Source organism: Phycomyces blakesleeanus (assembly GCF_001638985.1).
Source record: "Phycomyces blakesleeanus NRRL 1555(-) unplaced genomic scaffold PHYBLscaffold_8, whole genome shotgun sequence".
Classification (NCBI taxonomy): Eukaryota; Fungi; Mucoromycota; class Mucoromycetes; order Mucorales; family Phycomycetaceae; genus Phycomyces; species Phycomyces blakesleeanus.
Window position 1 is genome coordinate 1,728,081 of NW_017265141.1, and position 15,725 is coordinate 1,743,805.

Below are 15,725 nucleotides of genomic sequence, written 5' to 3' on the forward strand. Positions count from 1 at the left end.
AGAGCGGGTTTTACGTGATTCAGCAGGAATCTGAGACGCGTTATCACTATTATCTTTTAAGGCAGGCGTAATTTCAAGCGCACTAGGTGATTTGCTTTTTGACGGAGAGGGATCGTTTGAGCCGCGCGACACATTCTTTTGAGAATCGTTAAATGGATTTGGCAATTCTCCTTTTTTCTGATCGGTACTTTTGGTCTCTTGACTAGACTTTAAGTGATCGGATTTAAGTACAATGTCAGCTACAGGCGAATCACCAAGGTTTATCTGAGAAGAAAGGAATTCTTCGAATATAGGCGAAGTGTTCTTTGTAGGCTGGGATTCATGCTTGACAGGGGCTGGTGGTGAAGGTGTCTTGACAATTAGACGTAAACGTGGGGTAGATCTACTTTCATTTGTTCCATCATTATTGAATTCTTGATCTCGTAGTGATGCTTCAGAGACATTGGTTTGCTCTATTGGTAGAGTATCAGAAGTAGATGGCAACGGTGGCATGCCAAATCAAGTGAACCTTATTAATATAGTTGACAAGTTGTATGTGTATGTGTATATATGTATATGTATATATATATATATATATGGGTGTGTATAAGAGAAAGCAAACAAGCGTAAGAGAAAAATTGACAGAAGAGAAAAAGAACCGAAACACCCCCCCAAAAAAACCCACTTAAAACCAAATAATTTTTTTTAAAAAAATAAAAATAAAAAATAGATGAGTAATAATAATAATATTTTATCACTATTCTTGCCTTGCATTGCCTTGTCTTGTTTTTGCTGCCCTTTGTTCTTATTTTCTGTGGTGATAAAAAAAATTAAATTGCCAGTGCCAGTGCCAGTGCCACTTGGTTATTCAAGCCATAAGCGGATACAACTAGACCAATCGACATAAGAATTCAGGGCATCAAATGATTATTCTCTTAATAGCACAACCAGGTCAAATGATGCTTTTGTAAAATACTAACTTGATAAAAATCATCAGTAATTCCATATTAAATCATACTTCTTTATTAATTATAGTTTTCCTTTGTAATCTCTACTTCATATAAATATAGTGCCTACGATATCAAATGGCGGATTCTAAGAGTCAATTTGTATATTGAAAATAATTAAATAAATAAATCACTTTGCAGTTTCAAAGGTACTCAATCAGCGGGTGGAAGGTCTTTGTTTTGTTTGGTCGACCAGATCGTGGGTTATGGTAATAAACTAGCATAAATCGTTTATTATAACTTCTATAGAGGTTTATTCTTATTATTATCCAAGTGTTCAAAAGAAACAATAGCATAATACGGAATAAAGTTTCTTTTCATAGTCTAAAGTATAGTGTTTAATATCTGAGAGATTCTTATATAAAGGTCTTCATTAGCGTTAAATTTATTATACTTGACACCGTTCTTTTATCAATTGCCCAAATTTTTGGTCTATAAGATTTAATTCAGGTGAATATTGAGGAAGGTGAATCTACTGATATTATTTCCTGCTGGTAATTAAAGCATCAAGCATTTCACGAGTATGAATAACCAAACTGTCCATAACAAGGTAAGTATCCTTTCATTTCTGAAACTTTATCCAAATAACTCAAACTGTTCCTTAGAAACCAGAGGTAGTGGATAGGGCATGAGAGTGTGTGAATTTGAAAACAGAATAAAAACTCTAATATCCAAGTAGTTAACGAAACCTCTTAATATAATATACAACATTTTATGTTTCTTGTGCTTGACATTGAAATTTGATTCTAAAACACATTGTGAATTGTTAAGTGACGAGTGACGTATTCTGTGGCACTCCAAGGACGGACTTTTTTTTTATATTCCTTCCTTAAAGCTGGTATCATTTTTCTCTTGGACTGGAACTATTCATATTCCTTGTAATTTGCAATGGTGGTAAGATGACCCGAGAAAAAAAAAGTCTCATCTCACCATAAACTGCATTAGTTAGTACTTGTTATCGGGGACCTACACATTCCTCATCGTGTCCATGACCTACCCGCAAAATTCAAAAAGTTATTGGTAAGAGTCGAGTTGGCAGACTGGATGCCAAAAGAGTTGTATATAGTAAAAAAGAAAGAAAGAGGAGAGACGAAGATAGGTTATAATATTGGGTTTTCTTGTAATGAGAGTCCAAATGTATATATAATTACAAATATTAATAATAATAATAAAAAAAAGGTACCAGGAAAGATACAGCAGATTATTTGCACAGGAAATATCTGTGACAAGGAAACCTTTGATTATCTGAGAACTATTGCTGGTGATATTATAGTAGTCAAGGGTGATTTTGATCAAGTAAGATGATGGTATAGAAAGTATATTGGAACATTAAATCTTACAAATTTCTATCTCTTATTTTCTCTATTAACAAAAAACGAATAGAATTCAACATTCCCTCAATCCAAGGTAGTAGTTCATGGTAACATGCGCGTAGGTGTTTTACATGGTCACCAAGTGATTCCATGGGGAGACACAGAGTCGTTGGCTATTACTGCACGTCAAATGGAAGTAGATGTGCTCTTGACTGGCCACACGCATCGATTCGAGGCATTTGAAATGAACGGGAAGTTTTTTATCAATCCAGGAAGTGCTACAGGTGCCTATTCTTCATGCCCTGACACAGTGTAAGCTAGGAAGGATTATAAATATATGTATGTGTCTGTATGAAGCTGACACTATCTTATTACCTAGTGATCCTATACCCTCTTTTGTATTGATGGATATCCAAGGTAGCACGGTGATTAGTTACGTCTACAGACTTATCGATGGAGAGGTTAATGTGGAAAAGTTGGAGTACAAGAAGCAGGCTGATTCTAGCAAACTTTTGTAACATACATACATACATAATATAAATAAATAAATAAATAAATAAATAAATAATTAAAGAAGTATAAATACATTGGAATTTTTTTTTTAAGATGAAATGAAATGAAATTTATTTTTGTTTTGTGTGTGTATTAAGTAAAAGACAGTATTAATTTTGTCAGATTTGAAGGTGATAAGGATATAAATGACTGGAGAAAAGATAATGATAGTAATAATAATAATAATAATAGGAAAAGAAGTATATATATATATAAAAATTATAAATAAATTAAAATAAGATAAAATAAAATAGAAAATTAATACAGTATAAAAAAAAGAAAAAGAAAAATGGATAATGCTTAAGTTTGTGCCATCTTGTAATAATAATAATAATAATAATAATAATAATAAATGTGGCTAGTGCTATTAAAATGGTAATATATATGTGTATCACTCTTCATCCTCTTCCTCCTCTTCTATAATCATTCGCGACCCCAGTCGTTGTCTTGAATTATCTAGAACAAATGTACTCGGCCGTAAACGAGGTACCAAAAGTTCAAATCGCCTTGGTGGAGGCTGTGGTGTGATTTTCTAAATACACATATGCATACATACATATTTATAAATACATATCAAATGAGAACCAAGTCATAAAAATAACTATTCTGGTTTGCTTTCTTTTTGTTTTGCATAACACTTTACCAAAGTAGTGGTTACAGGTACAGGCACGGGTACAGAAACAGGCGCAATTGTGGACAGACTTGTAGGAGCAATTACAGGCACAGGAACAGGCACAGGAACAGACACAGGAACAGACACAGGCACAGGAACAGGCGCTGGTTCGGGAGCTTGCACCGCCTTTTCCTCAGTCACCTCACCCTTTTCTTTTTCAGTCTCAATATCCACCTCATTAATAGAGGATGCAGGAGAAGACACGGACGAATTTCCTTGATCTTCACGGGAGCTTTCACTGTCTGTGCATGTAGTGGAAAGAGACTCGATAGAAGAAGGTGAAGCGGGTGCCTTGAAAATGTTCGATTTTTCTAGTATTAAGAAATCATCGCTCATACTCTTCTTGACTACACCACCGCTGTATATTGGACAGTTGTGGGAGCACAGATCGATCTCCGTAACTGTAACAGGTACGCCTGTCATGGAAATATAGGGAGGTGTCGTGACAATGGAGAACATATCGGTAGTCATCTTGGGGGTAATGAGGACAGGGGAAGGTACAGTGATGTTGCTTGCCTTGGTGCTATACAACGTTTGCCTAGGATTTTTGGAGGCCATTGCTTTTTTTAGAGGTTTAGTGAGCTCAGAAGAGGAGGGAGTCGTAGATTCTCCAGAGGTAGTACTGTATGTGAACTGATCTAATTCACTGATTGGGGGACTAGAAAGTTGTAACAAATGGCGACGATGCTTCTGACTTCCATATCTGTGCCTTGACATTGATATGGCTAGGTCGTGTGTCCATGCCTGAGATGGTGCCTGCACTTGCGAGCGCGCTTCAAGGAGAGAAAGAGTTCGATTGTTTTCCACGGACAGGGGGGGTGTTATTGGCTCAAGATGTATCTTTTGGTCAGGGAGAGGTTCTTGATGCTTATTATGTGTACCAAACCATGATTTGACAGACGTCAGCCAGCCGGTCTTGTCGCGTGGGTTGTGCAAACTAGGCGGACTCTGTTGAGCAAGGGAGCTATCGGTCTTGGGGTGGCAAGATCCCTTTTCCTTTTCCTTTTCCTTTTCTTGGGCGTCTACTTCACGGGAAATATGGTGCAACCCTGGAGAGGGTCGTGCAGTGCATTCGGAATAAGATGTATTCGCAGCCCCGCTCTCAGGACGGGTCTGTCTGGGCCATGCATCCTGCTCTTGGTGTAGAGGAAGGACGACGGTCAGGCTGTTTTTGTCACCGAGTTTGGTTAGCAACATCTGCCACAACGTGCCTGGTGCATCACAGTGTTTCGACCGCATGCGTCTCAAAGCAATTTCGTCGAATCCTGCTGATCTGAGGGCAGTAAAGAGTTGGTATTCGATGGGTGTCATGGCAGTATCCTGATTAGCAGCATGTGAAGGCGAATATGAAGGTAAAGTTGAGAGTGAAAGTGAAGGTAGTGGTGGTAAAGACACTCTGTTGAACGTGCCACCATTTTTCTTTGTTGAAATGGGCGCCGAGTGCCGAGAGAGAGCTCGATCATCAGCATGCATGGTCTGTAACAATGCACGCGCAGAGTGTACGCGGGTGGTTTCTTGCGTCAGATAGTTTGCATCAAGTGCATTAAAAGTATCTTTGGCACTCCATCGATCGTCGTAGCTTGATGCGTCTGTGAGAGTGTCACCTTTTGTGAACCCAGGTCGTTGGGGGTCGGAGAAGATGGAATCTAAATCAGAATAAGATGTATCCTGGGGAGAGAGTCTGTCAAAATCGTCTTCCTCGTCATCAAAAGACTTTGACAACCAAGGATGAGCGAGAATACTGTCTATTGATATTCTATCGGAGGGCTTGAGTTTTAACATACGATGGACGAGATCGGCGGTTTCTGGAAAATAAGTAATGTATAAAATGGTCCAAAGTTGTTGTTTTTGATCTTTTTCTTCTTTTTCTTCTTCTTTAATTCCCTTTATTTTAAGCTGTGTTTATTTACCTGGAGAGAAGTAGCTAGGTATGCTATAATCTAGACCAACAATTTTACGCTCTATGATAATCTCATTGTCATCGTCAAATGGTAGCTCGCCTGCAAGCAAGGTGTACAAAATGACACCCAGTGACCACACGTCCGTTTCTGTAAATATACGAATAATGCTTCGAGTAAATCATACAAAGGAAGAAAGGAAGAAGAAGAAGAAAAAAAATCGTATTATCTGAATTACTTACCAGGACCTGTGTAGTTTTGACGCCGAATTACCTCTAAGAATAATACATGCGTGATGAAATAAATAAATAAATAAGCAAGCAAGCAAGCAAGGGATAAGAAAAAAGAAAGATAAGCATATGCTTTTATATATACATATATAATTATGATTATGATTATGATTATGATTTTTTACCTGGAGCAGAATAGGCTAGACTTCCACAAAATGTGCCCAGCATTTGGTTCTTTTCGGCTTGTCGTGCAAACCCAAAATCACAAAGCTTAGCATTGTATTCCGCATCCAGGAGAATATTTTCGAGTTTCAGATCGCTAAAGAAGTCATAATGAATTGGGTTATCATCATATTGGTTCACGTATTTGTTTTCGAATGTATGTATGTATGTGTGTGTGTACGTATGTATGTATGTACGTATATATGCATGTATATATGTATGTATATATATATATATGTGTATATGCATGCATGCATGTGTGTATGTATGTGTGTGTGTGTGTGTAGTTGTAGTTGTAGGTGTAGGTGTAGGTGTGTGTGTGTGTAATTAGAGTCGTACCGATGAATTATGTTGTGTGAGTGACAAAAGAGGACGGCATCTACTAGTTGAAGAAACCAACGCTGGGTCTGGCGCTCCGAAAATCGCCCGCATCGGGTCAACATGTCAAATAATTCACCATTTGGGCAATATTCGGATATGATATGGATGGAAGATTCGGTCATTAACACTTCGTAAAGTGTGACGATATTAGGGTGGTAGAGTAATCGATGATTGTGTATCTCGCGTGCCATTAATGGGGCGTGCTGTTTGCTGATCTTCTTTATGGCTACTCTCTGTCCGGTCAGTTGGTGTACGCCAAGTCTGACTTTTCCATAAGTACCCTTTATATTTATTTTTATTAAATAGATTTATTGATTATTATTATATATATATATATATTTTAAAAAAAGGTAAGCAAAATTGAGCATCCATGGCAACCAGGCACGGTTTCCATAGTGATTTATTTTGTACATGTATAATTATTTACATAAATATATTTACCTCGCCGATGGATTCTCCGATGGAATAGCACCCGACCGATGTCATCTTTGGGCTAGTGAGCTCTTTAAGCAGATCGGTATAGTCGGCAGCCAACTAAAATAAAATAAAAATAAAAAGTAAAAACCAAATAATCATAATAATCATAATCATAATAACTCCACAGAAACCATTTGAGTATCAATCTCAATCTCAATTTCAGTATCTATATCTGTGTCTATTTGTATATACTTTTGCTTTCTGATTACGAATAGCAGAAGAACGTTGCGATAACATTTGTTGAATAATAATAATAATAATAATAATAGATTTATAATATTTTAATAAAAAAAGAAAGAAAGATAATGAACTGGAGGGTCGTCAATGAAGAAGGAATGGAAAGGGTATTTGTTGATATTGCTGTGGAAGGGTGGCGTGAGTTGATGAGATGAGTTTGATTCTGGTAATGACGTTCAAACGAAGGTGAAGTGTCGGGTAATCCAGAATTTAGGGTGACATGGAAGAAAGGTGCATTGACGGAGACAAGAAAAGGAATGAAAGAAAAAAAAAGGGGGAGGAAAAGAAGAGGAAGAAAGGAAAGAAGAAGAATAAGAAAAAATAATATAAAAATAATATAAAAATTATAAAATAATAATAATTGTTATTATAAGTGTGTGTGTGTATGTGTGTATATGCGTGTGTGTGTGTGTGTGTGTAGTACTCAGCTAACCAACAGCACACAAGCAGAAAGGTAAATTTTCAGTAACACCGATCACCTTGTTACATTTTCTATTAATAATAATAATAATGTTCTTCTTATTAATATTATTATAGTCATTTGTTTCAATTTAATAGAGATTATTATATTTCAATATTTAGATTTTGTAATTGTTTGTTGTATTTATATCTCTGTGTATTAATTACTGAGATATTGCCATTAGTCAACAAAAAATACAGTAGAGTCATGGTAAAGTCTAGATTGCCAAGACTAGCCTAACAATACGCCATAAAGACCATAAGAAAGAGAGAGAGATAATGATAAAGATATCAAGAAATAAAGAAATGCTATTATGATTATTGTTAAATAGTAAATATAAATATAAATATAAATATAAAAAAATAGACAATAAAGGTCTCCTTGATACAAGTCTTTCTTCTCCAAAGCTATAGTATAACTTTGGTTGTATGTATCTGTGTATCTGTGTATTTAAATCACATGGGTTACAAAGGGTAAATGTGGGTGATATTGAAGCACAGGAAATGTCCGGGTTGAGATAAAATACCTGATTGAATTTACCACACAACACACAAAATCTGTTTTTTGTTAATAGACACGTTCTTGCTCCTCAACCAAGTTCAAACGTGGCTCTTATATCCTGTAGTCTTTAGGAGATGAGAACAATGGAATATTAACTTCCCCTATAGATATGTAGATATATAGATATATTACTAAAATAAATAATGACTTTAATAGTCTCAATTACTCTTACTATTATTTTTTTTTAGGTTGAATCGATGGTATTGTACAATGACAATGTCATCTATGCTAATTTAGCATAAAGACTAAGGCAAATAAGTCTTTTATATCTGGCGGAGCTAATAATAATAATAAAATAAGAACTTCTATTTAGTTAAAAGGAGTTCAAGCCATGAGGTAAGAATCAAAGAAAATGTAGTGAAGATCTTGACAAATATATACGTGAATTTTTTTATTTTTTATTTATTTACAATCTTAAGGGGAAAGCACGAGATAGACAGACCACCAAGCTTATATAGATATTTGCTCTAAAGGCTGTGTTCAATCAGGCGAATTTATAAAAGGTTGAACCAAGAAATCACTTAAGAAAAAAAAAGAATATTATATAAAAATCCATTTATATACAAAAAAGTCATATGGAATTCACAAAAAATCATGTTTCCCCAAATAGGAAAGCGGGTAAAGAAAATTAAAAAAAAAATAAAGGGCATTTTTCCTAGTCTTTAGGGCTCTTCTTCTTGTATATTTGCTTTAAGAAAAAAGAAAACAAGAAAAAGACAAAAGAAAACGAAAAAAAAAACAAGTCTTGGGTATTTGATTACTACCTTTCTTCTATTTATTATATAAAACCATTACGTCTCAAGATATTGTCGACACTTTATATCAAACACACACTTATAAATAAACATTTATGCTCATGGAATCTTCAATGGTAATCACAATCATGATCAGAGCCAATCTAATCAACCTTTTCTAGTCAAATCCACCAGAAGCCATCATAACTCTCGAACCACATCCTTCTGCATCAACACCGACATTTGGTGCATCTCCTGCCTATACCTCAGACAGACCCCGTCGTCATACTATCACACGCCCAGACTCAGCTATGGCTCTATTGTCCGACACATCCACTGACGATGAAGACATACAACAAGAAGCATTCGACAGGATATCTGGCATATTGTCAAGCCTAATCCAGGAGGCAAATGATGCGGTTAATGGAATAGAAATCGAACGAGTCCAGATGATGAATAGGACCAAATCTACAGATTCACATAGTCGCTCGAGATTACCGCGTCCGAAAAAGCCATTTAATCGGCCATCGTACACCCATTCTTCGTCTTCGTCTTCCTCAACATATTCTTCTTCTCCCTCAGCAACCCCAGATACCTTTCTTTCCAGATCACCCTCACCTTCCCAATCTCGTCCACCTGCACCTCTCCTAGCTACAAAGCGCTCAATCACCCCTCTCAAAAAAACCGCCACACAACCAAAACTGCAGGATCCACTCCTGGAATCGTTCAAGCGCCTTGATTCCTCAATGGCTCTGGTAGAGTCTCTCTCGCGTGACCTGGCCACGGACCCAGACGCTCAGCAGAGATCTCCTATCGAAAACAGACTGACGATCCTTCTTCTACTACCGCTCCTTCATATTCCACATGCATTCCTTAACATGATCTTTGATTTCCTCACAGTGACCGAATCTGTTTCTTATGAGCATGTCCAATCCTCTAGCTTTCCGGTAGTCATAGTCTGGGGATTTTTCATTGCCTTGGCAAACATCATCATGAACTGCGTTGTCGAGAAACCTCCAGTGATAACCAAGACTCGCCGCCTGTCTCTTCCTGGCACTTACACCAGAACAATTGTCGTACAAGACTACCAAACAAACACATCTCCTCTCTTGGTCGTCCCAGACCGAGCAGCCACCATTCATTCCTCAGGATCTCGTCGTAGACGGTCTACCCTCAGAGCTTCTCTATACAGAAGACGACAACCACATCACCAGCATAACTATGACAGTGCTCGCACACACACCAACACAGTACTCACACACAACCTCCTTGACGTGAACACATCGGAATCACCTGTGGATTACATGTTGCCTGGAAGCTTTCTATTTCCTTCTACTACTGCTCGGCCAGTATTGGCAAGACGAAAGTCAATTTAAGAACCTTCATTACCACACACACAAATATACACATATTTATATATAGCAAACGAACAAACGAACAAACGAATGAACGAATGAACGAATGAACGAATGAACGAACAAATGAACAAATGAACAAACAAACAAACACAAAAAAAATACGCACAAACAAGCTCAAGCAGAAGAACACGCATCCTTTTTCTCAATTTTCTTTCATCTCTATTTATCTATTTCTCACACTCTCGCACACAGATTTTTTTTTCCAATGATACATATATATACACACATTATATAAACACATACATACATACACACACAGAGATATATAAATGTATATACCTGTGTATGTATGTTGTATGTATATGAGCACGTTCACGTTCACATTCACAACTAGTTTCTTTGTATTCAAGCAATGTTAAGACAATATTAGCCAATTGTTTGTTTCCTACACAATACATAGTATGTGTATGTATATTTATAATTGGGGGCCATTAGACTCTTAATTAACAAAAGCTTAGCAAGAAAAGAAAGAAGTACATTACCTTTATAAATCAAATTATTTGAACAAGTAAACCAGTAATGAAAAAGAATGAAAGAAAGAAAGAAAGAAAGAAAGAAAGAAAGAAAGAAAGAAAGGGCAGACGAGAATCAAATACCCATTGCTATTTCTTCTATTTATATATATATATATAAAATAGTGACAATACAATTACAATTACAATTACAATTACAATTACAATTACAATTACAATTACAATTACAATTACAATTACAATTACAATTACAATTACAATTGTTATTATTTTTTAATATTTTCTGGTTTGGTTTGTTTGATCTTTGTTATCCAAAGACGTTATACGGTGTAAGATTTTATTATCGTGCATATCGTAGCCTCAACTGCATATCCCCTAGATTAGGTCCAGATGTTTCATAGTCAAGTGTGCCCTTTTTTTTTCTCTTTTCTTTATTTGTATGTATGTATGTATTTTATTTTTTAAAGAGCTGCATTTCATTTCATTTAATTTCATTATAAGAATCCCACTGTTAAATACACACTAGACTAAGAAACAGGATAAAATTATATCTGTTTAAAAAGAAACTCATCATTTGAGCATATGGTCTGTTAAGTACTATCCTGGAATGCAACAACAATAATAATAAAAAGAAGTTCTAGTTGAAACTTGCGCTACAGCACACAAATAACATGTAACATTAAACATTTTTTTTTATTTCTCTCTCTGTCTTTCTAAGCCATGTTTTAGATCCTTAAAGTCGGGTACTTGAATAAACCAAAAGATCAGACCCCCATTAATACACTTCTTTTAACGCATTGTCTTTGTGATTGAGAATATTATAAAGGGGTTCAAGTACTTGGCCCCACTTGCTTTTATATATAAATACACCTATTTCAATGGACTTTCTACAAGAACAGTTTTGCATACATCATCGCATCGTGCCGATTGGATCCAATGGAGTCTGAACTGCAGTACAGGGCTCCTGACAGAATATTTGGCGTTTTAGGAGATTGTAATCCCACCAGCACGAAGCACAACCAATGGCGACACTTGCTTGAATCAGTTATAGACACACATAATTTTTTATTTTATTTTTTTTAAAAAAAAATATAAATACACCACATTTTTTATTTTTTTTTATAAAATTACATAAAATACTCTTCTTTATCTTTTGCTCTTACTTTCCACAATGATGCGCAGAAACCCTATCCTCGTTATCTCCACACTCAATGCCAGGACCTATCCGGAAAAGCCAGCCTTTACCACTACTCCAACTCCACCTGTCACCCATGTCTCAAAAAACAGCTGCTACAGCTTTTGTCCACAATGCGGTGTAGATGTCTCTATATTCTCTCATGAAGACCACTGTTCGCACGCAAAGAACCCATAAGTCAAATCGTACTATCCAAAGCAACAACACGCACCCATGGACACACCATATATATAAAACACATCAAAAAATAATAATAATACGAGAATCGGAATTGTTTTTATTATATTTTTTGCTTTGGTACCGCCGATCGATCTCACCATAATTTTCATGCTTCTCTTACCCTTGGGTTTGATCCGTTTACGGAACACCTTTATTGGCAGGCCAACTTACTTTATTTTCACTTTCCCTGGAAAGCACACACCTTCCAACACTCTTTATTCTTACTGCACTCCTTCCTTCCCTTTTTTTTTCCTTTTTGGATTTATACATATTACTCGATCCGCTTGTTTTAATTACCACAATACACCCTAAAAAAAATACACTGCTTCTACACATTAGACAATAAAAAATTAATATTCTTTCTTAATATAATTATTATAAAAAAATCATTTTTTTTTCTGCCGTTCTTTCTTGCAAAGAATGCAATAGTAATAAAAGACTCATTTGAACTCAAGATATTGTCCTTTATTTTATAAAAAAAAAGAAGGTGATAATGATATTATTAATAGAAGTATATGTTCTTCTTTGCTTTTAAGCAAGGAGAAGATTAAGCTTTTTCTCCCTTGTCCCTTCACACGATTATGTTAGGCACCTAGCGATAGAGATAAAGAGGGAAAAATAATAATAAAGAAATATAGTTTATTTTAACTTCATTCTATTAAGTGGATCTACACAATGTTAACCCATAAAAAAAAAGAACATGCAAATATTGATTGAGATGGCTGATCATCCTTATTGTCTCAAACATACCTTTCACAAGCCACTTCACTTTTCGATCCAACTTGAATAACATTCCAACAGATTAACCTATCAAAACGCACCTTTACCATTCGATACACACCGGGTATTTATCTAATTATATAAAAAAATAGATAATATCATCACCAAGCTTCTTTGACGTTCTTTGTAAAAATACAGCTCTTACACGCCAATCTGAAACATTACTTTCCACAAAAGAGCAACACCTATCAGTATATACATACCATAATATAATAATCTCTTGAACACGTTTTAGCAACTGTCTTCCCGGAATCGAAAAATATGTTTTTGTCTTTTACTATATATCCATTTTCAGAGTGTGGCGTTATAACTGCCGACAAACAATATACAAACAACATCTTTACAAAAGCTGTTTTTTTTTAAGCAAAACTAAAGTATATATAATAATAATAGTCCGAACACAAGCTACTTACTGCCTTGTCTACCGAGACTTCTTATTTTCTTAACCCTCAATTGTTTATTGTGTGTTCCATTCCTTCTACCGTATCTTCTTTTTAACTTGCATTGTTCGTCTACAAATAATTCTCCGACAGTTTTTTTTTCTTTTTTATGTATGTATATATATATATATATACTTCAAGCCACTCTGATACAGTAAAATCACACTTTACAAGGCGTACTTTTAAGATACAAACTGTTATGTGTGGATCTTCGGTTTCAAATAAACAGTACAGAAAAGTATTCTTAAGCTGTTTATTAAATATCATTTTAAGCGTTTTGACATTATTCTTTTTCTTATATAATATTCATTATCCTTTGTCTAAATATAAAATAGTATTTAGAATTTTATATATATATCCCAAAAATGCGTCTTGGATTTTCATATTATGCGCCTTACAAATGTGTTTCACTGTATATATGGTTTTTGTGTGTAGCCCACACTAGCGATTTACTAATCTGCGATTAAACTTTATATGAACTGTCCAATTGAAACATGAGTAATATTTAAATTTTGAATTCAGACAATGCTAGCCTTTTTTTTTGGACGAATGAAAATTAAGTTTTTAGACAGAGCATAAAAGGAAATTTGAAAAATAAGAATTAATTTTGAGACAAATGAGAAAGAGATTTAAGAATATTCATTTCAAAATGTTTGGACAAACCGCCGTAGATGCTCCGAGCATTTAAAATATCTAGCCTATTGTTACTCAAGTATAGCTCTTACGAGCAGACAAGAGGTGTCCATCGAAAGAAAAGCTTACTCACTTTACAGAACCCTCTAATAAATTACTTATGCCTTGATTGTTTAATATACCAGCAATCCAAGTAGTAGTTAGTTTTGGACTCTTATTATTTTGGAAAAAAAAAGATGTTTATAGCTTTATCTTATTAATTATTATTTCCCATTCTTTAACGGCCTCCACGACATTTATTCAATTAAATTAAATATAAGAAAAAAGGAAGTGAATATGGCTACATGGTAGGAAACAATATGAATATTGGAGAGAAGTTAATTGATATATTTACACTATTACGACAGTAAATTTTGAAGATCTTTCATTGATATCATTTTATAAACAACCCAGTCTGCAAGAAGATGAATGAAATCACACTTGATTGATAAAAAAACGCTTTATGCCTTTTCTTATTTATTAAAGTGTGTTGTTTTGATCAGAGGGTTTCCTCATTGGACAAACCAATTATGTTTGAATTGTTAATCCTATAGTATGGTTCAGTGTTTTCCTTTTTCTCTTTATCTTGCTGTCAGTCAATAATTATTCATAATAGTTGCATTAAGTATCTAAAAGATGTTAATTGGATGTGGCTACTTATGTAAAAGTCGATTGCTAAGATTATTACTTGGTGAGGTACTCGGATTGATTTTAGGGTTAGTATCTCAATTATACTGACACACAATATGTGATTTCCTTGGTAAAAAATCCTTTGGTAAAGGGTTCTCACTACCGAGTTTGTCGTCTTCCCTACCTCCTCGTTCTTTACCTGCCCAAACTGTTCCCTCTGTCCCTCCGCAGTGGACTTTCTTTAATATCTTGGTTTCTCCTACCCTCGAGGGTTTCCGGCATGGAATTTTGTACTGCAACAACTGTGTTCTTTCCAGTAAATATCGAACGTTGCCTGGCTTCTTACTCGCACTCGACCTTTTACTTTGATCTCATTTTCTCTTCAGATTGTGTGGACTATGATGGAATCAATCATAACTAGACATGTACAGTTGAAAATATCTTTGATAACACTCCCCTCCACCTTTAATGTAATTGCTGTTAAATTTGTGGTTTTCATATATAGAACCCATCATCTTATCACTATCTAGTTAGCGTTCATCTCTCCATCCTTTCTTGAATGTGCCTTTATCTTTCTTTTGAAAAAAAAATCGACTCCAAAGGGCGCTCAGTATATGCGTTGGCAGTACCAATAAATACAAAAAAAATCCCTATTTTATTCTGATAACCGAATTTTCCAACCCCTTCTCATCAACTTTACATTTATTTTGTGCAAATTTATTCCTGTTTCTTCAGCTCCCAGGACAATAGTGAAATTCTTGTATTACATAAAGCATTATCTACTTATTTATTTTTAATTAATACTTTCAGAATTCCCTTCATCTCTCTATCTTTCTTTTGTATTGAATTCTTAGGAATATTTGTCCAAAAACAGTCTTGAATAAATAGTTGAAATATGTAGCTATTCAAGACTCGTTTTTGTTCCTTAAAGGAGAAGAGTGGTTAATATAAGTACCAAAATATTTGTGATTTGTGAGAGGGATTATAAATCACAATTAAAGTCGCTTTTTTTTGTAAAGAAAAAATCTCCCATGCCACATAGTGGTACACTTTTACTCGATTACTCTTTATTCATATACACCTTCTATCAATTTTTTTAGAATCCCCTCATAGAATTTAACGGCTGTTCTGTGAGAGTTATTTTTTTTAAAAAAATAAAGGAAACCACTAGCCA

At 35.0% G+C, this 15,725-nt stretch overlaps 6 protein-coding genes across 6 annotated transcripts; 3 read left to right on the forward strand and 3 right to left on the reverse strand.

Annotated features, from left to right (window-relative positions):
• Positions 1 to 1,874: 1,874 nt before the first annotated feature.
• On the forward strand, positions 1,875 to 2,817 carry PHYBLDRAFT_155208 (hypothetical protein; the record flags this gene model as incomplete). The annotated part of the gene is made up of 5 exons (XM_018433389.1): positions 1,875 to 1,880; positions 1,932 to 2,006; positions 2,166 to 2,282; positions 2,370 to 2,611; positions 2,679 to 2,817. 5 exons carry the CDS (start codon positions 1,875 to 1,877, stop codon positions 2,815 to 2,817), a joined length of 579 nt encoding a protein of 192 aa, XP_018293210.1.
• A 2,426-nt stretch (positions 2,818 to 5,243) lies between these two features.
• On the reverse strand, positions 5,244 to 6,536 carry PHYBLDRAFT_4283 (hypothetical protein; the record flags this gene model as incomplete). Its single annotated transcript, XM_018440183.1, has 5 exons — positions 5,244 to 5,329; positions 5,435 to 5,572; positions 5,665 to 5,697; positions 5,838 to 5,971; positions 6,214 to 6,536. Coding segments are annotated over 5 exons (714 nt in total), but the record flags the coding sequence as incomplete, so codon positions are not given.
• Positions 6,537 to 7,120: 584 nt separating this feature from the next.
• Positions 7,121 to 8,227, forward strand: PHYBLDRAFT_67935 (hypothetical protein; the record flags this gene model as incomplete). Its single annotated transcript, XM_018441867.1, has 5 exons — positions 7,121 to 7,155; positions 7,391 to 7,423; positions 7,507 to 7,639; positions 7,796 to 7,902; positions 8,179 to 8,227. 5 exons carry the CDS (start codon positions 7,121 to 7,123, stop codon positions 8,225 to 8,227), a joined length of 357 nt encoding a protein of 118 aa, XP_018293212.1.
• Positions 8,228 to 8,584: 357 nt separating this feature from the next.
• Positions 8,585 to 10,143, forward strand: PHYBLDRAFT_78968 (hypothetical protein; the record flags this gene model as incomplete). Its single annotated transcript, XM_018443405.1, has 2 exons — positions 8,585 to 8,608; positions 8,907 to 10,143. The coding sequence occupies 2 exons, from the start codon at positions 8,585 to 8,587 to the stop codon at positions 10,098 to 10,100; spliced, it is 1,218 nt and encodes a 405-aa protein (XP_018293213.1). The 3' UTR covers positions 10,101 to 10,143.
• Positions 10,144 to 11,502: 1,359 nt separating this feature from the next.
• Positions 11,503 to 11,888, reverse strand: PHYBLDRAFT_144521 (hypothetical protein; the record flags this gene model as incomplete). Its single annotated transcript, XM_018431228.1, has 2 exons — positions 11,503 to 11,650; positions 11,779 to 11,888. 2 exons carry the CDS (start codon positions 11,886 to 11,888, stop codon positions 11,503 to 11,505), a joined length of 258 nt encoding a protein of 85 aa, XP_018293214.1.
• Positions 11,889 to 12,469: 581 nt separating this feature from the next.
• PHYBLDRAFT_167493 (hypothetical protein) lies at positions 12,470 to 14,833 on the reverse strand (the record flags this gene model as incomplete). Its single annotated transcript, XM_018435650.1, has 6 exons — positions 12,470 to 12,492; positions 12,851 to 12,881; positions 13,013 to 13,158; positions 13,223 to 13,351; positions 14,012 to 14,028; positions 14,751 to 14,833. The coding sequence occupies 6 exons, from the start codon at positions 14,831 to 14,833 to the stop codon at positions 12,470 to 12,472; spliced, it is 429 nt and encodes a 142-aa protein (XP_018293215.1).
• Positions 14,834 to 15,725: the final 892 nt, after the last annotated feature.